General features: G+C 60.6%; 3 protein-coding genes and 1 long non-coding RNA gene across 10 annotated transcripts; 3 read left to right on the forward strand and 1 right to left on the reverse strand.

Moving 5' to 3' along the window:
- Nucleotides 1-59: 59 nt before the first annotated feature.
- On the forward strand, nt 60-3,716 carry DTX3 (deltex E3 ubiquitin ligase 3). 2 transcript variants are annotated; one of them, XM_035696382.2, is made up of 5 exons: nt 60-137; nt 332-407; nt 761-1,515; nt 2,436-2,653; nt 3,007-3,716. In XM_035696382.2, coding segments are annotated over exons 2-5 (1,050 nt in total). In that variant the 5' UTR covers nt 60-137; nt 332-406; the 3' UTR covers nt 3,083-3,716. The 2 variants fall into 2 exon arrangements, with proteins under 2 accessions (XP_035552275.1, XP_025332628.1); XM_025476843.3 differs by having other exon boundaries at nt 76-137; nt 780-1,515.
- A 288-nt stretch (nt 3,717-4,004) lies between these two features.
- Nucleotides 4,005-10,800, forward strand: ARHGEF25 (Rho guanine nucleotide exchange factor 25). Of its 5 annotated transcripts, none has more exons than XM_025476835.3 (16): nt 4,005-4,212; nt 4,457-4,571; nt 6,811-7,025; nt 7,162-7,257; nt 7,342-7,418; nt 7,608-7,674; nt 7,872-7,975; nt 8,159-8,228; nt 8,342-8,431; nt 8,514-8,606; nt 8,801-8,851; nt 9,044-9,121; nt 9,372-9,572; nt 9,717-9,897; nt 10,136-10,251; nt 10,661-10,798. In XM_025476835.3, exons 1-16 carry the CDS (start codon nt 4,114-4,116, stop codon nt 10,769-10,771), a joined length of 1,764 nt encoding a protein of 587 aa, XP_025332620.3. In that variant the 5' UTR covers nt 4,005-4,113; the 3' UTR covers nt 10,772-10,798. The 5 variants fall into 5 exon arrangements, with proteins under 5 accessions (XP_025332620.3, XP_025332618.3, XP_025332619.3 ...); XM_025476833.3 differs by having other exon boundaries at nt 4,006-4,212; nt 10,136-10,347; nt 10,661-10,800; XM_025476834.3 differs by lacking the exon at nt 7,162-7,257 and having other exon boundaries at nt 4,006-4,212; nt 7,324-7,418; nt 10,136-10,347; nt 10,661-10,800.
- LOC112677970 (uncharacterized) lies at nt 5,999-11,844 on the reverse strand. Its single transcript, XR_007413333.1, has 3 exons — nt 11,455-11,844; nt 8,891-11,367; nt 5,999-6,168 (listed from the first exon to the last, which is right to left on the reverse strand). It is a non-coding gene; the product is annotated as an uncharacterized LOC112677970 (long non-coding RNA).
- A 1,379-nt stretch (nt 11,845-13,223) lies between these two features.
- LOC112677965 (solute carrier family 26 member 10) lies at nt 13,224-20,072 on the forward strand. Of its 2 annotated transcripts, none has more exons than XM_025476829.3 (18): nt 13,224-13,607; nt 14,062-14,172; nt 14,630-14,787; nt 14,931-15,095; nt 15,317-15,469; nt 16,125-16,207; nt 16,353-16,500; nt 16,612-16,725; nt 17,801-17,878; nt 17,966-18,061; nt 18,454-18,560; nt 18,672-18,741; nt 18,814-18,930; nt 19,066-19,099; nt 19,179-19,261; nt 19,353-19,407; nt 19,539-19,645; nt 19,946-20,072. In XM_025476829.3, the coding sequence occupies exons 1-18, from the start codon at nt 13,247-13,249 to the stop codon at nt 20,051-20,053; spliced, it is 2,148 nt and encodes a 715-aa protein (XP_025332614.3). In that variant the 5' UTR covers nt 13,224-13,246; the 3' UTR covers nt 20,054-20,072. The 2 variants fall into 2 exon arrangements, with proteins under 2 accessions (XP_025332614.3, XP_025332615.3); XM_025476830.3 differs by having other exon boundaries at nt 13,225-13,607; nt 19,539-19,701.
- Nucleotides 20,073-20,129: the final 57 nt, after the last annotated feature.

Consider the following 20,129-nt stretch of genomic DNA (forward strand, 5'->3'; position numbering starts at 1 on the left):
CGGAGTGGGGGTGAGGGGGGCCGGTCACCTTTGTCATCATAACCCTTTCCTTTCTACTCTCCCCGCTCCCCCCAGTCCTAGTCAGCTGAGTGTGGCAATAGAGGGATTTCTACTGCTCCCGTCCATGGGCTTTCCAGGTATCTGCCTCCCAAGGGGAACTCAGCTTTCGCCTTTAAATTGGTTTCCTCCATTCCATGTGCCAAGTAATCCCATTCCCAGTAACTTACACCCGGGTTCCCAGTCTTCTGTTACCTGGGCTGCTGGGTTGGAGCATGAGGAAAGTGGGTAGGGGGGTATCTCACCTTCCCTTCTTTTCCCTTCCACCCACCAGGTCCCACAGCTGACAAGTAGAAAGCAGGGACAGTGGAGCGAGCCTGCATGCCAATTCTAAGCTGTTCAGGATCAAAGTGAGCAAAAAAGTCTCCCTCCCCTTTAAAGAAGCTGGTCCCCCCCCCCCCCAGAGGGAGGAGGGCCAGATTGTTTCTGTGATCTTGGGAGGAGTGGAAACAGAACCAAGACTGCTGCTTGGCCCAGACGATGATAATAATAAAGTCATAGAAACTTTCTTGCTCTTTAGTGGGTGCTAGGATTTGAAAGATAAGAGCTCTGAGACAGAAAATCAGCTGGGGTGGCTAGGAGTCAGGGGTTGGACTGTGGGACAGTAGAGGTGATAAAGGGCCTGAAAGCAACCTGAGGTAGTAGGCACGGATTTTGTCAAATGGGGACCCCCCACCCTGAGTCCCTTTCACCCTGGGGGCAGTGTCGTTCGTCCTGTCCAGAATGGCAGCCTGTGGAGGCACCTGCAAGAATAAAGTGACTGTCTCCAAGCCTGTGTGGGACTTCCTGAGCAAGGAGACCCCAGCCCGGCTGGCCCGGCTTCGGGAGGAGCACCGCGTGTCCATCCTCATCGATGGCGAAACTTCTGACATCTACGTCCTGCAGCTATCCCCGCAGGGTCCTCCCCCGGCACCCCCCAACGGGCTCTACCTGGCCCGGAAGGCGCTCAAGGGGCTGCTAAAAGAGGCCGAGAAAGAGCTGAAAAAAGCTCAGAGGCAGGGCGAGCTTATGGGCTGCCTGGCTTTGGGGGGTGGCGGGGAGCACCCTGAGCTGCACCGCCCAGGGCCACCCCCTCCCCCTCTGCGAGCAGCCCCGCTCCTGCCCCCAGGGGCTCGGGGGCTTCCCCCTCCTCCTCCTCCCCTCCCCCCTCCACTTCCTCCCCGCCTTCGGGAGGAGGCTGAGGAGCAGGAGAGCACCTGCCCCATCTGTCTGGGGGAGATCCAGAACGCCAAGACCTTGGAGAAGTGCCGGCACTCGTTCTGTGAGGGCTGCATCACCCGGGCCCTGCAGGTGAAAAAGGCTTGTCCCATGTGTGGCCGCTTCTATGGGCAGCTGGTGGGCAACCAGCCCCAGAATGGGCGCATGCTGGTCTCTAAGGACGCCACGCTCCTACTGCCCAGCTATGAGAAGTATGGCACCATTGTCATCCAGTACGTCTTCCCGCCCGGTGTCCAGGGGGTAAGAAGACCTGCCGTGCCCTTCGGTTTTCCCCAAGCGTGTTCTCTGACCTAGGAAACCTGGGTGAAGGGGAGTGTGTTTGTTAGATGTGATGTAGTCTTGCCGCCTCCCAGCATGCCTTCGCACCCGGTGCCCTGGAGCTAGCTGGTCCCCCCACCTTCAGGCCCAGCTTTTCTAGCCCACGACTCCACGGCACATATGAAACTCAGGTAGGAGAGAAAGGCTCTTGCCTCGGTGAACTTGGATGGATGACGACAGCTATTCTTGGCAGAGGTGAATTCTGTGGAGAAGGTGGCTCAGGTGCAGGCAGGCCTAGCGGGAAGGGATCTGACCCTCTTCACAGAGCAGTGAGTGCTGCTTTGTTCCAGACTGCTGAGAGGAAAATCTTGTTGACAGTGGGAGGTTAAACCAGGAGTGGTCGAGAGCCTCTAGGTGTCTCCTGCTTGACCATGCAAGGGTAATTTCCAGGCCTGGTTTGCAGAGGGCTGAGGAAGCTCTGAAGGAGAGTAATGGGAAAGTGGCCCGGGCTAGGCAGGCTTAGAAGCGCTGGGAGTGTTTTCAGGTGGAGAGGGGAAGACAGAGAGAGATTATTCTCAGTCTTCACATTTCTGCTGACTTATCTGGTGGGTGAGGACGAGCGAGCGGCTTGCCATCACTTTTGAGAATCCATTTGTTGCTGAACTGAGACTTGAGAGATTGAGGCAGCAGAAGGAACTTCCTTAGTAGTAAGGATTTTGTCCAAAAATGGGCTCCTGCTGTCCAAACCTTTCAAGGAAGTCTCTCCCTCCTTGAAAGGCTGTCGGCCCGTTGCTGCCCCATCAGCATTAGGCGGCCAGTGGACCAGGATGACCCTCGGTTGGCATCACGGGCCTTCACGTGCCCAGCTGCTCACTGTCCTCTCTGCTTCCCCTTCGTCCCAGGCTGAACACCCAAACCCAGGAGTTCGGTACCCTGGCACCACACGGGTGGCCTACCTCCCGGACTGCCCCGAGGGCAACAAGGTGCTGACCCTGTTCCGCAAGGCATTTGACCAGCGTCTCACCTTCACTATCGGCACGTCCATGACCACAGGGAGACCGAATGTCATCACCTGGAACGACATTCACCACAAGACCAGCTGCACAGGAGGACCCCAGCTGTGCGACCCTCCTTCATTTCCTTTCCCTCCCTTGGCTCCTCCCCTTCTCTCTATTTTCACTCCAGGGAATGACAGCAACCCCCTCTCTCCTAGAGCCTCCTAACTAGAGAGGACCACCCCCAAACTATCCCAGCCATCTCTTCCATCCCAGCGTCTCTACATTCCACCTGGCCCAATATGCCCAGCTTAACCTACAGAAATAAGCAGAAGTGGGCTAAGTTATCTCAGGATTGGCTATGCTCAGGGGAAGTGGGGAGCGGCTGGAACTGGGCCCCCAGAATGAGGGAGAGCATGAGGCTAAGATGAGTCAGCTGGAATGGCTAATCCTGACCTTCGTCTCTCTTTGCTCCCAGGTTTGGGTACCCGGACCCCACCTACCTGACCCGGGTGCAAGAGGAGCTGAGAGCCAAGGGTATCACAGACGACTGAAGGACTTCCCCTCTGCCAAGCCCTTGCCTTTCTCCATAGGACCCAGCGGAAGCCTCTGTTCTCTCTCCCTCTGCCCCCCCCACACCACACAAACAGGGGACCAGTCTGACTGGGGAAGGAGTTCAGAGAGGGAGGGGGCAATCCCTTCCCCTGTCCCCTCCCCCAGGCCAAGTGCTTCTGTGCAGTGAGAGCCGCTCCCTTCTGGGAGGGGGATCTCCCAGGCTCTGCTCCCCACCTCCCCATGTACATACTCCCAGTCTCCCTACCCCCTCCTTTGCCCTTGGCTTTTTCTGGTATGTGCTGTGCTCCAGTGACTAAGCTGAGAAAGGACCTGGGTGGGGAGGGAAGGTCTCTCGAGCCCCCTGCTCTACTGCTGAGCTTCGGCATGGGGGAGGGGCAGTGGGGCTGAGGTGAGCCCCCCCATCCCCCGGAGCCGGCCCTGTGTGTTTCTCAGAACCAGTCCCCCTTCCACCTTAACCTGTCCTTTCTCTCCTGTGTCTCTGTCTCCGTCAGTCCGTCAGTCCGTCTCCTGCTCTTCTCTGCCCCCTATAAGGAGCCTCCTTACCCTGTTCTGGAATCGCCGCCAGACTGTAGCTTTTAATTTAATAAAAATAAAGTAAAATATGCAACTCTCTCTGCCACACCCGTTCTGTTCTGTGGCCCCGGGTGGGGGTGGGGTGGGGAGCGGAACCCGCTGAGAAGGGGAAGGGGTGGTGATCGGGTAAATCCCCGCGCGTCTCCCCAGTCCCGGCCTCCAGAGAGCCTGGGACACGGCAAGTGCTCAGTGGGCTCCCGACGCATCCACGTCGGAATCGGGACTACGGGGGGGTTGGCTCGTCGTGGAACTTGGGTTGTGGTAGAGAAAGGAACAACCCTACCCCTTTGAGAAGTTTGGCTGGGGTGGGAGTGGGGGCGGAGCCGGGCAGGGGGCGGATTCCACAGCTGCAACTCCCCGGACGCACGCAGGCCGAGAGCCCCCCAGCTTCCGTGCCCCCTCGGCCCTGAAACTTGGAGCAGGGTAGGGGTCCAGCATGAAGCCCCCGGACCGCCCCGCCCCTGGCCGCACTGACCGGATCCTGGGGGTCATGGGGGGCATGCTGCGCGCATGCGCCCTCCCAGGGCCGGAGGGGGTAAGAAAGGGGACCACGGTGGAGTCGGGAACCTTTAGGGGGCCTCAGGAGGTCTGCACCCCACAGCTCAGTTTACCCGGTCGCCGCACCCCGGGAGTTCGGGGCCTGGGTCTGGGCGAACGGCTCCCTGCAGCCCGGCCTAGGCGACCCTTTTACAACAATGTGGATTTGACAGGAGGAGGGCGACGCGGGAGGTCGAGGCCGGGTGCGGAGGGAGGTTCCCTACCACCAGTCTTGCCCACAGCCCCCGAGCAGAGGCCCCCTAGGGCCGGGAGGGACCGAGACAGAGTCGGACTGTCCCGAGGGTGATCAGAAGGGGGAGCGCCAGCGTGGGGTCCCCGCCTGGGCGCCGCTGCCCGGTAAGAAGCTGGGGGCGGGGTGGGGCCCAGCTACCGCCCTGCGCCCAATTCAAGTAATGCCGCCCTTGCTCGCGTGAAGGTTTGCATCCAAACTGCGCGGGACCCATCTAAGTGCCGAGCGCTCCACGCTTCTCGCCCCCTAGTCCTGTGTGGCCCCCACATCACCCGATCCCGCGGCTGTGTCCCCGCGCCCCACCCCTGGCCCCCCGCCAGCCCGGCCGCCGGGACTTCGCCTTAATTGGTGATTAGCCTCAGCCAGAGTCCCGGGGCCTGGAGGGGAGCAGGGTCTGGCGGGAGGGCGGCACCTGGGCCGTGTTCCCCGCAGAGCTCCCCATTCCCGCTCCCCGAATGGCGGGGGGGGGGGGGCTTGTCCACCCCTGCCGGGCTGGGGACAGTCCCAGCCCCCAGCACGTCTCCCCGCGGGCCCGGGCCCATCCATCCGCAGCCCTCTCCACCGCCGAGGCGGAGGGGCGACCTGGGCAGACCCCGCCGCCCGGCTCGCCCCCACCCGGCTCTCCGCAGTCGGGAGCCCGAGAGGGGAGGGAGGGGGACGGGGCGGGGAGCCGAGGCTGGAGAGGGGAGGCGGAGGCGGTGGGGACGTGGAGTGGGAACGCGGCGGTGCCTGCGGGAGGGGGATTGGGGCCGGAGCCCGGCGCAGGCTGGAGGGGGAACCGGAGGCAGAGGGCGGAGCCGGGCCGCAGAGGCCCCTCCCCGCGGCGGCACCGCGGCCCGGCCTGTTATTCGGCTCGCCGCTCGGCCGGGACCCGCGCAGCGCCCGGGACCCGGGGAGCCGGCCCCCGCCCCTCCCAGCCCGGGCCTAGAGCCCCGCCAAGCCCGAGGGGCCGGAGCCGGGGCTGGAGCGGCCGCCGCAGCCCGGCCCCGCCCCGCCCCGCCCCGCCCCGCCGGACCGCTGGACCCCGGGCCCCGCACCGCCTGGGTTCCGGAAACCCTCCCCGCCGCGCTCGCCGCCCGGCCCCGCGCCGCCCGCTCCCCGGGGCCCCGGCGCCCCCCAGCCCCGGCTTCCGCCTACCCCTGGACACCCCCTCCCGGTTCCCTCCCTGCCCCCTCCCCCAGCCTGGAGCGGGCTAGGAGGGAGGGGGGTGTGCGCCCTGCGCCGTCCCCCCGCCCCCCGTGATTCCCCCTGCATGGCCGGCCCGGGCGGGGGGTGCGGGGGGGCCCGGGCGCCATGCGGGGGGGGCACAAGGGGGGTCGCTGTGCCTGTCCCCACGTGATCCGAAAAGTGCTGGCAAAATGCGGCTGCTGCTTCGCCCGGGGGGGTCGTGGTGAGTGAGAGGTCGGAGGGCCCAGCGTTGAGCGGGGGCGGGCCGAGGGTTCAGGGCCGCAGGTCGACCTGGCGCCAGGGATTGAGAGGCTGGAGACTTGTACCTGCGTTTTCCAGGAAAGTGACTTAGTAGACCTCCAAGATCCCTTCTGCCTGCAAATTTTTTATCTGTTCAAGTTAAAAAATTTGGGGAAGGGGCAGGAAACTCTTCTCTCTGTCTTGTAGTCAACAGGGTATGAGAACAATCCATCCACAATCCCCTGGGCCTAGGACCGGATCTTCCTTAAATCCTTTTGCTGAGAATCTACTTCAGATCTGAAGACAGACAGAGGGATGGAGGATGAGGGTCTCCCAGGGGCTTTATGACAAATCTCAGATCCTCTGTTCCTGAGCCCAGGGCAAAGATAACCCTGATGAGCTCTCCTCACTTCCCCCCCCCCCCCCGCCCCCCACCCCATTGGGTTTGTGCATGTGTTGGGGAGATGGGCTGCAGAAGTCTTTTTATAGTGACTACTGCAATTGGTGCAGGAGGGGTCTGGGGGTGGCAGATGGGCTTTTAGCTCTACCCCCCCCACCTTCTCAGGGAATGGTCTGTGCCCATTGGAAGGGGGCGGCTGGTAGGAGAGCAGATGGCTACCCCCAGCTTCCAGTGGCTGCCCAGATGGCTGCCCCTCCATATCTATGGCATGCTCAGGATATGGGGGAGCCTCCACATATAACTGGAGGTTCCGGGCCTTGAGAGCCCAGGTGTTTACTGTCCTTCCTCCCAAGGGTGCCCGGGTGAAATTTTCTATCCTGGCGAACTCAAATGAGAATGACAAGAGAGTGGGCCCTGGGAGAGAGGGCTCAGCATCATGAAGAGGAGTCTCTGGGAGCTCCCTGGGGACCCTGAATCTCGAGCTGGAGTAATATCTATGGCCCCTTTTCTCCCCTCCCCCCACCCTCACTCCCCATTAGAATCCTATTCCATTGCTGGCAGTGAGGGGAGTATCTCAGCTTCAGCTACTTCGGGTCTGGCTGCCCCCTCTGGCCCCAGCTCTGGCCTCAGCTCTGGCCCCTGTTCCCCCGGCCCCCCAGGGCCAGTCAGTGGCCTGAGAAGATGGTTGGATCATTCCAAACATTGTCTCAGTGTGGAAACTGAGGCAGACGGTGGCCAGGCTGGACCATATGAGGTGAGCAGAGAGTACCACAGAAGCATGAAGGACATCCATGAAGGACCTTGGGAGAGAGGGCAGGCTGGGGGCCACTGGTCACTGGGGAGGTGTAGCTACTGTCCGTGACTTCTGACACTTGACTTCTGGCTCCCAGAACTGGGTGCTGGAACCAGCTCTAGCCACAGGAGAGGAGCTGCCCGAATTGACCCTGCTGACCACTTTGTTGGAGGGCCCTGGAGATAAGACGCAGGTATGAAGAAGTGGGTCTGCATGGCTCCCCAAAAAGCATCCTTTTTTTTTTTTTTTTTTACTCTAGGATGTTCTTTCCTTCCAGCCACCTGAGGAGGGAACTCTGTCCCAAGCCCCTGAGAGTGAAGAAGAACAGAAGAAGAAGGCTATGGAAAGGAGTATGTAAGTGTCCCCACACACTCCCTCTCCTCTGCCCCCCACCCATTGTGCAACTTCCAGAGAACTATCCCTCACATTTTAGATTTGATACTTGGAATTTCCTCTGAGGTTGGCTGTGGTAATGAAGGGGCTTCTAGTCCAGGAGGGAGGAAGTGGCTAAACCAAGGATGTGCACTCCTGCTCTCTTCCCAGGTATGTCTTGAGTGAACTGGTAGAGACAGAGAAAATGTATGTGGACGACTTGGGGCAGATTGTGGAGGTAGCTCCCCGTTCTCTTCCCAGCCCTAGCCCAGCCCTTTCTCTCTGCTCAAGGCTAACTGTAGGATCTGCCCTAGTGCTCCTCTGTGCCACCCTCCCCGCACCCCGGCCTCCTGGACTTCTGGAGGGAGGCGGTTTTCCCACCAAGGCTGGCCTCCCACACTCTTGCCCTCCCCCCGCCTCCCAACCTTCCTGCAGGGTTACATGGCCACCATGGCTGCTCAGGGGGTCCCGGAGTGTCTTCGAGGCCGTGACAGGATTGTGTTTGGGAACATCCAGCAGATCTATGAGTGGCATCGAGAGTGAGTGGTGGATCCCCGAGAGTGAGGGGGAAGGGCATGTGGCTGGTTGTCTCTGTGACCTACCCATGGGCCTGTTGTCGCCTGAGGAACATTTGGAGTGGCTTAATGGCACAACTAAGGTAGACAGCTTAGTTGAGTGGGGTGGGGGTATTTGACCAGCCTTTTCCTTGCCAACCCCTCCAGCTATTTCCTGCAGGAGCTACAGCGCTGCCTGGAGGATCCTGATTGGCTGGCTCAGCTGTTCATCAAACACGTGAGGCCTAAGGGGGTGGGGCCGCGGGGGGCGGGGCTTGGGAGTGGGTCAGGGCCCTGGAGAGGAGCTCTGGTTCCTCACCCATCCTGCTCCCCTTCAACTTGACCCGTTAGGAGCGCCGGCTGCACATGTACGTGGTGTACTGTCAGAATAAGCCCAAGTCAGAGCACGTGGTCTCAGAATTTGGGGATAGCTACTTTGAGGTCAGTGGCCGAGGTACCTGGGGGGACCAGGCCGGAATCCTCGGGCTCTTCTGGCTGCATAACCATTGGTCCCTGTCCCCAGGAGCTCCGGCAGCAGCTCCGGCACCGCCTGCAGCTCAACGACCTCCTCATCAAACCAGTGCAGAGGATCATGAAGTACCAGCTGTTGCTCAAGGTCGGAGCCACCTGTTCCCTGGGGGTTCTGCTGGCTGGCACACCCCTTTCCTCATTCATCGCCCCAGGGTTCCTAAGACTCCTCCCCCCCCCCCAGACTTCCTGGGCATCCTCACCTGTGTCCTCAGGGGAGGATGTCAGAGTCTCTGAGGGTGTCCTCAACACCTCCCTGAGCATTTCTTTTCTACATCTTAGGATTTTCTCAAATATTATAGTCGAGCTGGCATGGACACGGAAGAGCTGAAGGTGAGGACCCCCATATCTGCCAGGACACACACCACGTACCTCTTAGTTTTCCAGTCTCCTGGGTTCCCACAGCTCCTCGGGTGCGGATGCACCGCCTGGTTTTTAGGGGGAGGCTGGTCGAGAGTTGAAACATGGTCTGAAGAGGCCTTTTTCTCCACAATGACAATGCTCGTTTCTTCACCTGTGACCCAGCAAGCTGTGGAGGTCATGTGCTTTGTACCCAAGCGCTGCAATGACATGATGACCCTGGGGAGACTTCGGGGGTTTGAGGTATGGGGATAGAACAGGAAATGGGAGGTACAGGGGATAGAACAGGAAATGGGAGGCCTGAGGCTCTTTTGTCCCAGTCTGAGCCCTCGAGGAGAAGTCCTCATGGGGAACTGTCCTCCCCTGGACCTGACCCCATGGTTGGTTGGGAGCCTCGGGGGGGAGGGGGGGGGGGGGGGGAAGGGGGGAGGAGCAGAGTGTGGCGCTTTTCTCTTCTTGCTCTTTTCTCAAAATCGCTGCCCTTTGGTTCTAGGGCAAACTGACTGCTCAGGGGAAGCTCTTGGGCCAGGACACATTCTGGGTCACCGAGCCCGAGGCGGGGGGGCTGCTGTCCTCCCGAGGTCGAGAGAGACGTGTCTTCCTCTTCGAGCAAATTGTCATCTTCAGTGAGGCCCTGGGAGGAGGAGTACGGGGTGGAACACAGGCCGGATATGTGTACAAGAACAGCATCAAGGTGGGGAGGAGGCCACTAGGGAGGGGCCTGACTGGGATGGGGTGAGGCCTCTGAGGGAATGTCTGGCTCTTGGACTTGTTGGAGGGGGCAGGAACCACAGAGGGCCTAAACAATTTGGGCGCCATCTCCTATTTGCCAACCCAGGTGAGCTGTCTGGGACTGGAGGGGAACCTCCAGGGTGACCCCTGCCGCTTTGCACTGACCTCCAGAGGGCCAGAGGGCGGGATCCAGCGCTATGTCCTGCAGACCGCAGACCCTGCAGTGAGTCAGGCCTGGATCAAGCAAGTGGCTCAGATCCTGGAAAGTCAGCGGGACTTTCTCAATGGTGAAGCTCTCACCCTCCCTCCCTCATGGGGCTCCTTTGGCCCTTTGACCTCCCGAATCCCTCACTGCCCAATCTCCTATTCTTGCCCTCTGGCCCCAGCTTCTCCCCATCTCCCTGGCAATTTACTTTGGCTGACAGTTCATGGGAGGGGGGCCAAGTGGGAGGATGGTGTGGGCGGAGCACTTGGGGGAAAGGACATGTCTGTGTTGTAACCCTTCCTTCTGTTCTCTTTGCCCAGCGTTGCAGTCACCCATTGAGTATCAGAGACGAGAGAGCCAGACCAACAGCCTGGGGCGGCCAGGAGGGCTTGGGGTGGGGAGTCCTGGGAGAATGCGCCCTGGAGACCGGGCCCAGGTCAGCACACATGCACCCATCAATGGCTCTCTCCCTTCCCTGCTGCTGCTACCCAAAGGGGAGGTGGCCAGAGCCCCTCTGCCCCTGGACACACAGGTATGAGGAGTGGAGTTCCCTTGTTATAGGGGCAGGATGGGGAGGGCCTCTCTTATTATGGGGTCCCTAGATCCCCCTCCACCACATCCACATCATTTCTCTCTTCCACCACCTGCCTTTTGTCTGTCCCTTCCCACTTCCCTGCTTGGACCCTCCCTTCTCCAGTTTAACCCCTGGAGAAGCTGACTGTCTTAGATAATCTAAGGCATCTATCAAGAGGAGGTGGCTTGGTTAGGGACATACACCCAAAAGAAAGGAGTGAGGGTGGATTCCTGGAATTCTTTTTAATCCTCTGACTTGAGTCTTTCTTCAGGCACCCAGTGACACCCCCCAAGCTGCTCCCGACCCTTCTCCAGCTCCGCCAGTTCCAAACACCCCTCCCTGCCAAGCCAGACTTGCCAAGCTGGATGAAGATGAGCTATAAGTGGCGCAGGCCTGGGGTGGTGCGGACGGGGCCACCCCATTTCCCAAGGAACTTCAGGGCAATCCTTCTGACACCACCTCAAGATTCCTTCTTGATGTGTCTGGATGGGGGGCAAGGCTGGGAGTGATGTTGACGTGGAGGAGGATACCTAGACTCAAAAAGATTTCTTTCTGCTTAAGGAACACAGGTCCCTTCAGCTCCCACCCCTATGCATGCATCACAGGTCCCCCCCAAAGGAGGATATGTGGGTGGGTGGGTGGGTGGGAGGGCTGGGGCAGGGGCCAGATAAAAATTATTTGGTTTGATTTTGATTTTTTTTTTTCAGTTTTCTGAGATTAAAGGTTTTGTGATATCTCTAAGGCTGTTGTCTCTGCCAAGGGAGGGGCAGGGGAGGGGCGGTGAAGCAATGGGGAGAAATCAGCTGGCCCGAAGGTGGTCTGGTGGAAGGTGGTCTGGTGAGAGGAGGACACAGCGGGAAGACAAAAGATGTCACTCTTTGCCTCTCACCTGCAGTTGCAGCATCTCATGGTCCAGACCTGGAACTTGATAGATCCTCCCCTTTCCCTGCTTGCTTTCTCTCCCATCTGGCCTCCGTTCTAGAGCCCACCGAAAAGCCCAATGTAGTGTGACTTCCCACCGTTCCCCCCAACACCCAGATTCTAAAGCACTAGATGCCCAAGTACCTTTCCTTCTGAGGCCTCCATGTTCAGCTGAGGGAGAATGGGAAGGCAGAGAGGATGCTGGGGGCTGTGGACCTTTGTGGCCCCTGGGTCTCCTTTTTGCGGTCTGCGAGGTCATAAGGCATATCCATAGTGAGCAGGAAGAGGTTCTTCTTCGAGGCACAGACCCAAGAGTGGACAGCCCAAAGGAGTCTTCACCCCTTCCAACTTCTGGGATAGCCCCTGGGACAGAGAAAGCCAAACATGCGGAGATCCATATCCAGATGCCCTGTCCTGGGTCCTGGGGCATCGCTGTGTCCACTGTGTCCATTTGTCCCCTGGGCTTGGTCACGTGTACTTGGGCTTCCTCAGCAGACAATAGGCTGCTGGGGTGGGAGGGTGAGGAGGAGCTGGAGCCTCCCTGTGGGCCTGAGGTCCCTCTGGCCGACAATGGGGGGAGGGACTGCTAAGGGGGGGGACAGGACGTCCAGCCCAGATAAGACTTCTGGGGAACAATAGGAGGAATTGAAGAAGGGAGACCCACCCTCACTGTACCCCACCCCCAGGGCTTTGGGGTCAGGGACTGGGGACCAGAGGGTGATGGGGAGGGGTGCCAAGTATTCTTGTAAATGGAGGAGGGGATGGGGAAAATAGGATTCTGGAGCTCAGAACCTTTGTCTCTTTTGAGGGACCACAGAGGTACATGAGGTGGGTGCATGACCCTTTTGAACTTAATTTAACCACAATGTGGTTTTGAGTGCCAACTTTGTAATTAGCACTGGACTGTAATACATGGCACTTCATGTTTTTTTGGCTCCTAAGAAGTAAAATCCAAATTTCCTATCTGTTCAGTATCTCCCCTGAGGTCCTGAACTGGGAATTTAGGCCCAGCTCCCAGTAGAGGTGTGGGTGGTGCTTCTTTGTCATCCCAATCCGAAAAGGTAGCTGCCTCCGATCTTAGCAGTCTGTGAAACTGCTCTGCCAACAGAGCCCCCTTACACTTTCTTGGGGAAAGCTGTATACCCCATGAGCATTGGGTCTGGGGGGACACTTTCTTGGGGAAAGCTGTACGCCCCCATGAGCATTGGGTCTGGGGGGACACTTTCTTGGGGAAAGCTGTACACCCCCATGAGCATTGGGTCTGGGGGAAAGCTGTATACTCCCATGAGCATTGGGTCTGGGGGGACACTTTCTTGGGGAAAGCTGTATACCCCCATGAGCATTGCATCTGGGGGGACACTTTCTTGAGGAAAGCTGTATACCCCCATGAGCATTGGGTCTGGGGGGACACTTTCTTGAGGAAAGCTGTATATCCCATGAGCATTGGGTCTGGGGGGAGAGGCATGTGTGTGTTGGGGGGACACACTGAACTTTCTTGGGGAGAATGTAGAGGCCCTGGGAATGAGGGGTGACACTCAAAGAGGCAGCTGCCTCCTCCCAAAGGGCCAATGCAGAGAGGAGCCCAGAACAAGGTGGCCAGAGTCTCAAAAGGCTTAGGAATGGTAAAAAGGGGGTGTTGGGTGTTGAGAATGCGCTGGTCTTCGGGCCTTCGTGTCTTGTCCCTACACCTTTCCACACCCCCGCCGTCGCCCCACCCCAGCAAGCTCCAGAGCCAGCGACCCTGCCAAGGATGTCTCAGGACACGCCTAACAGGGATGCCCTCTCCCCAAGCCTCTGCTCTCTCCGGGCCCTAGAAGGTCCCCAAGAGAGGGCGCCCTCGGGGCGGGATTGGACCCTGCCTCTCGGAGGCGGGCCTCGGGGCAGCGGGCGGAGGGCTATTTAAGACCCGGCGGCGGTGGAGGCAGCCGAGGGCACAATGAGTGGGCTCCCGGGCGCGGGGACCTGCCCGGGCCTGGGAGAGACCTCGGACCTCAAGTCCCCTCTGGGCGCCAAGTTCAGGGAGCCTCTCACGGAGGCTCGGTTCCAGCAGCTCTTCGGGGACGCCGAGCCGGAGCGCGAGCTGCCCGCCGAGCCCCGCGGGTCGCGGCCGTGCGGGCGGTGGGCGCGGTGGGCGCGGTGGGCGCGGCGGGCCGGCGCGCGCTCGGGGCCGGGGGCAGGGCGCCTGCTGCGGGCCCGGCTGCCCCCGCTGCGCTGGCTGCCCCGCTACCGCTGGCGGGCCTGGCTGCTCGGGGATGCAGTGGCCGGAGTGACCGTGGGCATCGTGCACGTGCCGCAGGGTGAGCGGCCGCAACGCTCGCCGGCCAGGGGTCCGGCCCCGGAGGGCGTCGGGGAGGCGCAGGGGCTGGGGACCCGCGGGGCCGAGGGTGCGGAGACCGGAGTGAGACCAAGTTCTGGGTAAGGACTACGGGGCTGCGGCAGGTCCCCACCCCCAAGCTCCCCTCGTTTGCGCAATCCTCCCAGAAGTCTTGGACACGTCTCGGGTCAGGGACCTGGAGAGAGGCACAACACCCGCACCCCGACCCCCCAGCGGCCGACAAGGATCTGTGACCTTGGCCGCCCCACGACCTCCCACCGAGCCTGTTAACCCGTCGGTTCCCTCCTGCGGGATGATTTAGCGCCTCCCTGCCAGCCCCTAAGAGTGTGCGCCGAGGGCTGTCTCCCGGAGGCTGCTCACCTCCCCCGGCCCGCCCGGCACACACCCCAAGATCTTTCCTCCTCCTTCTCCCCCAGGCATGGCTTTTGCCCTCCTGACCTCGGTGCCTCCAGTGTTCGGACTCTACACTTCTTTCTTCCCCGTCCTCATTTACACCTTGTTGGGGACCGGGAGACACCTGTCCACCGGTGAGTGACCCGGTGACTCCTCTCCTCTGCGGGGTGACAGTGGACAGCGGGCTGAGGCTGCGGTTCCTGTGAGCTCCTTAGCGCGATCCCGTCCTTCCCCTCCCTTCCCCCCCCTCCGCCTGCCGCCACCCTGTCAGGAAAGGAACCTGGGGAACCCCTTGCTGGGGGCTGAGTGGGTGCAAACAGAAGCGGTGTTCTTGGACTTTACTTCCCCCGTGCAATTAGCTGCAGTGAACGTCTCTGGGACTTGGGAGAGGGGGAAAGAGACGCGCGGTCACCCAACGGGGCGCACAGCCGGGCTCGGCAGGAGGGGCAGGATGCGGCTGTGCCCCCCGCCTCCGACCTCGCGGCAGGTCCCGACTGCGGCAGCAGCGACCCCGCTCCTCCGCAGAGCAGCCCCGTCTAGGAAGGCGCGGCCCCAGGCGGCGGCGCCGTTGATCTCTGTCCCCGGCCCTAGGGACTTTCGCGGTTCTCAGCCTGATGACGGGCTCGGCCGTGGAGCGGCTGGTGCCCGAACCCCTCGGGGGCAACCTGAGCGCAATCGGGAGAGAAGAGCTGGACGCGCAGCGGGTTGGCGCGGCCGCGGCCTTGGCCTTCGCGAGCGGGGCTCTGATGGTGAGGGGGGTCCTGGGGGGGAGCTCGGCCGGGGAGCTGGGCAGGGAGGGAGCGAGGGCCCAGCGCCGCGCGGGGGCGGCGGGCGGGGGGGGTGCGGGGAGGGCCCGCTCCTCGGCAGCGCTGACGCGCCCCTCCCCCCGCAGCTGGGCATGTTCGCGCTGCAGCTCGGCGTCCTGTCCACCTTTCTGTCCGAGCCCGTGGTCAAGGCGCTGACCAGCGGGGCCGCGCTGCACGTGCTCGTGTCCCAGCTGCCCAGCCTTTTGGGGCTGCCCCTCCCGCGCCAGATCGGCTGCTTCGCGCTCTTCAAGGTGGGGGCGGAGAGCAGCGAGGAGCGGTTTCCAGCGGTGCGGGAGGGGGACCGGGAGGGGAAGGGAGGCCGGCGAGTGGAGGGATGCGGGGGCGGGGGGTCGCGGAGGCGGGGGCCTGCTGGGAGCCGGGGCGCCTCGCCCGGGCCGGGGGTGCGCGCTGGCTGCAGGCGGCCCGGCCCCGCGCACCGCCCGCTCACGGCCCGCGCACCGCCCGCCCGCAGACGCTGGCCGCCGTGCTGACCGCGCTGCCCCGGAGCAGTCCGGCCGAGCTGACCATCTCGGCGCTCAGCCTGGCGCTGCTCGTGCCCGTCAAAGAACTGAACGTGAGATTCCGAGACAGGCTGCCCACCCCGATCCCGGGGGAGATCGTCATGGTGAGGATGGCCCCGCGCCGCCCCGCCCCGCGCAGACCTCGCCCGCAGGTGGGCGCTGGCCGCTGCCGCCCCCTCGTGGAGGGTCCTGCGCTCCCGCGGCCTTTCCCGGGCCTTTCCCCGGACGCCGGGAGCCTCGGAACCCCGCCGCGCGGTCCCACCTCGCCCTCTCCCTAGGGCTCGTCCTGCTCGCGGCGCCCCCAGCCACAGCACCGCCACTGCGCGCCCTCCCCGCACCCATCGGGCCTTCGGGTCACGTTCCCCTCCCTCCCACGCCCCTCCCCCCCGCTTTTCTCTCTCTCTCCAACTGAATACGCATCCTGCGGCCCCACCCTACGTCGTATGTGCCTGGATATAGCCCGGCTCTCCTGCCGAGAAAGTCTCGGCCTCCTCGCGGCCTCCAGTGCCTGGTGGGAGGCCCTCTCCTTCCTCCCGCCCATCTCTTTCCATAACCTCGGGTGCACCTCGCTCCTCTCTCCCATCCCCACCGTCCTCCACTCTAAGTCGGCATCAGGCACCTCCCGGCACCTCCCAGTGGCCCCAGGTGCTGGGCCTCTGCAAACACTAACTGCCTCGGGATCCTCTCTCAGGTGAAGCTCTTTCTAGCCTCTGCAGGGAAGCCCATCTCGGCCTTGCTCTAATTTGTTCTCTTTCCCAGGTGCTTCTGGCCTCTGTGCTCTGCTTCACCTCTTCCCTGGACACAAGATACAACGTCCAGATAGTGGGGCTGCTGCCTGGGGGGTAAGAGAATCAAGACGCCAGCCTGCTCTGCTCACACTGCTCACACCCAATGTGTCCTCTTGACCTGCCCCACCCCATTTTCTCTGTCTCCCCCATATCCTCCTGAGACCCAACCCATCCTCACCCCACATCCCTCTCTCTCCAGATTTCCCCAACCCCACCTCCCTAACCTGGCTGAGCTGCCCAGGATTCTGGCTGACTCGCTGCCCATCGCACTGGTTGCTTTTGCTGTGTCTGCCTCCCTGGCCTCCATCTATGCAGACAAGTATAGCTATACTATTGACTCCAACCAGGTGGGACCCTGAGGACCCCCATTTCATTCAGGAGACAACTCCCTCATCTGATGCCCCCCCCCCCCCAAATGCCTTTGTCTCTCTCCTGTTCATCTCACCACTTCCCTCCAGGAGCTCTTGGCCCATGGTGTCTCCAACCTCATCTCCTCCCTCTTCTCCTGCTTTCCCAACTCTGCCACATTGGCCACCACCAGCCTCCTAGTGGATGCTGGTGGGAATACACAGGTGAGAGCACGTCCTTGGGTGAGAAGAAAGCGGTGCGTATCCAGGTTGGGGTGGTGGCGCAACAGGTGGAGGGTTGGGAGATACCCACAGGGCAGCCGTATAGAGGAGGATAGGAATCTGAAAGTGAGTGAAGGGGTGGGATTTTCTAGGTAGGATAGAAGATGATAAAGCTCCATTAAGACCTCTGTAGACTATAAGCACCGAAAAAATTTACAGCGCCCCGTATGTAGTTCAAAATAAAAACAAAACTAAACTGTAAAGTTGAGAGATTTCCCTCCCCCATGAGGACATTTTCTTTTAAAAAAAAATCACAGGGCAGCCCTGGTGGCACAGCGGTTTAGCACTGCCTGCAGCCTAGGGCATGATCCTGGAGACCCTGGATCAAGTCCCACATCAGGCTCTCTGCATGGAGCCTGCTTCTCCCTCTGCCTGTGTCTCTGCCTCTCTCTCACTGTGTGTGTGTCTCTATGAATAAATAAACAAATAATCTTAAAAAAAATCACAGAGAAAAAAATCACAGAGGGTATGTGTGGCTCAGTCGGTTAAGCGTCTGCCTTGGGCTCAGGTCATGATCTCAGGGTCCTGAGCTCGAGCCCCACACCCACACCCTGCTCAGCGGGGAGTCTGCTTGTCCCTCTCCCTCTCACCCCCACTGTCCTCTCTCGCATGCTCTGCTCTCTCAAATAAATCTTAAAAAAAAAAAAAGAACATATGAAAATCTACCCCTTAATTTCTGGTTTCCTACTTTGCCAGTTCCCTAAAAAATGTGGTTAGCCTACTTTTAGAGTAATCCAACAGTGGCTTTTAGGATGGACACGGGTTACAAAATAGGGAAGTTGAACTCTATCCAGGTAGAGACTGGTGAAGAGAGGCGTTTGACTGGGAGAGGGGAGGTGGGTGTGAGAGGCGGTATACCAAGAAGGGAGCTGCAGACTGAGGAGTATCTTCATGGAAGGGGCTTTGGGAGGAGCGAGACTTCCAGGGAAGATGAGGCAGAGGGGCAGGGGGACCAGCTTTCCCAGGGGGGTGGATGAGGTCCCCTTCCTTCTCTGCTTCCATCCCTCCCTCCTTCTAGCTGGCAGGTCTCTTCTCCTGCATAGTTGTCCTGTCAGTGCTGCTGTGGCTGGGGCCCTTCTTCTATTATCTGCCCAAGGTAAGGAGCACAGGAGGGATGGGGGGGACCAGGAGGAGTGGTTACATTCCGGGGCGTCGGGCCTCAGCTTGCCTCCTCTGCCCCAAGGCTGTCCTGGCCTGCATCAACATCTCCAGCATGCGCCAGATGTTTTTCCAGATGCAGGAACTTCCACAACTGTGGCGCATCAGCCGCATGGACTTTGTGAGAAGTGGCAGCGTCACGTAACCCTGGACTGCCCCCTCCCATTCCCCAGCATCCCCAGCCTCTACCCCCCAGGTTGGAGCTAGCTGTCCCACTCCTAAATTCTGGTGCCCTCCCCACCCCCAACACGCATATTTCCTAATCCCAAGACTCAGACACAAGGTGGAGGATGGGATTTGAACCCTTCAGGCCTGAATATCTGCGACTCCCCAGCGGCTGCACGGGTGGGGTCATTATATTTGACCTATATCCCCATTGGGTTGATCCTATTCCTTCCTATTCTTCCTACCTTCTCCTGGGCCACCCCTATCACTGGCCTTGGCAGTCCCTGCCCCGGGACCTCCTGCCCTAGACGCGATGGCCTGGCGTTCACTCCCATCCATGTCCTGCAGGCCGTGTGGATGGTCACATGGGTGGCCGTAGTGATCCTGAGCGTGGACCTGGGCCTGGCCGTAGGTGTGGTCTTCTCCATGATGACCGTGGTCTGCCGCACCCAGAGGTGGGAGGACAGATGAGAGGAGTCGGGGAGAGGGCTGGGGGAGAGAACAGGTGCTTGGGGTGACTCTCCAGCCAGGCCAGGCTGGGAATCTGACCCCAGCTTCCTGCCCAGGGTGCAGTGCCTGGCACTTGGACTTGCCGAGGGGACGGAACTCTACAGGCCACTCAGGGAGAGCCACAAGGTGGGTGGGCTCCAGACAGAGAGGGAGGGCAAGATTAGACCCACATGTTTTTCTGACCCTCTGACATCTTAGCTCCGCAAGGCCCGGGGGCTCTGCGTCCTGAGCTATCCAGCGCCACTCTACTTTGGGACCCGTGGGCAGTTTCGCCGCAGCCTGGAGTGGCAGCTGGGACTTGGAGAAGCAGGCAAGGTGAGAGACCTGGTCAAAGAGAGTGTGGCTTCCCTGGCGGTGGGGGGCACGTGGGTCTTCTGAAGGGGGTCATTGTGAGGGGTGCTCGTTCACGCTTGCGTCTTGGAGGAGGTAACTGCCCTTCTCTGCTCACAGGAGGCTCCGAAGGCAGATGGCCCCCCTGATGCAGGTGAGATGGGAGGACAAGGAGGGAGACTTGGGTATGAGCCCTGGAGGCGGCTGGCTACTCCTGCCTTCTCCCATCCTAGCTGCTGAGCCCGTCAGAGTGGTGGTCCTAGACTGCAGTGGTATCACCTTTGCGGATGCTGCTGGAGCCAGAGAAGTGGTACAGGTGAGGGACAGGGTAGGTTGAGGACAAGGTCCCATATGGTCCCATGCATATCCTCTGTGGTAGGATTTAACCCCCTGCCCCATCTCCGCAGCTGGCCAGCCGATGCCGAGATGCCGGGATCCACCTTCTCCTGGCTCAGTGTCATGGTGAGGGAGGTGTGGAGGGCGGAGGGCCCTGGAGACTGGGGAGTGACTGGACACTTGGTGGTGTGGGGGGTGGGGGAGAAGGACACAGTGTCGTTTTGGGGCCTAAGAACCTGACCCACCTTTCTTCACAGCCTCAGTGCTGGGGACACTGACCCAGGCAGGACTCCTAGACAGAGTGACCCCAGAACAGCTGTTTGTCAGTGTCCAGGATGCAGCTGCTCATGCCCTGGAGAGACTGGTGAGGACGCAGTAGCAAGTGAAATCCAGGAGGCGCTGGGCTATGGCAGGTCACATGTGAGTCAGTGGCTGAAGATCTAGGCAGAGGGCTTGGGGAAGGGGACTGAGAAGGGAGCTGGAGGGGGGCGGGGAGGAAATGATTCATCCATCTCAGGCTAAGCCAGGGGGCCTGGGCCCTGCTCTGCATGAAGTGAGGAGCTAAGGTTTCAGTTGGGTGGTGTGCCCCTCAGAGGACTGCCAGAGGCTGAGTGAGGGAGGAGAGCACCTGAGCTATTCCTGTCATGCCCCCTCTCTTTTCCAGGAGCTACTGGTCCAAAGACTTGCACAGTGTGGGTCTGACCCTGTCATCTGGAGTGCGGAGGGCCCCAGCAGTATGTGTGTGGGGAGTGGCCTTACTTCATATAACTAATAAAACAAAGCTGAGAGCCTCTGGGGTCCATGATGTGAGTGTGGGTGTCCGCACGCTGACCCTTGGTGCCCCTTTC

Source organism: Canis lupus, chromosome 10, assembly GCF_003254725.2.
Source record: "Canis lupus dingo isolate Sandy chromosome 10, ASM325472v2, whole genome shotgun sequence".
NCBI classification, from domain to species: domain Eukaryota; kingdom Metazoa; phylum Chordata; class Mammalia; order Carnivora; family Canidae; genus Canis; species Canis lupus.

Coding starts and splice junctions, on each gene's coding strand:
- DTX3 (XM_025476843.3), top strand. CDS start 379: ATGCCAATTCTAAGCTGTTCAGGATCAAA. Junction 1,516..2,435: donor TCCCGCCCGGTGTCCAGGGG/GTAAGAAGACCT, acceptor CCTTCGTCCCAG/GCTGAACACCCAAACCCAGG. Junction 2,654..3,006: donor TGCACAGGAGGACCCCAGCT/GTGCGACCCTCC, acceptor CTTTGCTCCCAG/GTTTGGGTACCCGGACCCCA.
- ARHGEF25 (XM_025476833.3), top strand. CDS start 4,114: ATGAAGCCCCCGGACCGCCCCGCCCCTGGCCGCACTGACCGGATCCTG. Junction 4,213..4,456: donor CCCTCCCAGGGCCGGAGGGG/GTAAGAAAGGGG, acceptor TCTTGCCCACAG/CCCCCGAGCAGAGGCCCCCT. Junction 9,573..9,716: donor TGTACAAGAACAGCATCAAG/GTGGGGAGGAGG, acceptor TTGCCAACCCAG/GTGAGCTGTCTGGGACTGGA.
- LOC112677965 (XM_025476829.3), top strand. CDS start 13,247: ATGAGTGGGCTCCCGGGCGCGGGGACCTGCCCGGGCCTGGGAGAGACC. Junction 14,173..14,629: donor CGGGAGACACCTGTCCACCG/GTGAGTGACCCG, acceptor CCCCGGCCCTAG/GGACTTTCGCGGTTCTCAGC. Junction 15,470..16,124: donor TCCCGGGGGAGATCGTCATG/GTGAGGATGGCC, acceptor TCTCTTTCCCAG/GTGCTTCTGGCCTCTGTGCT.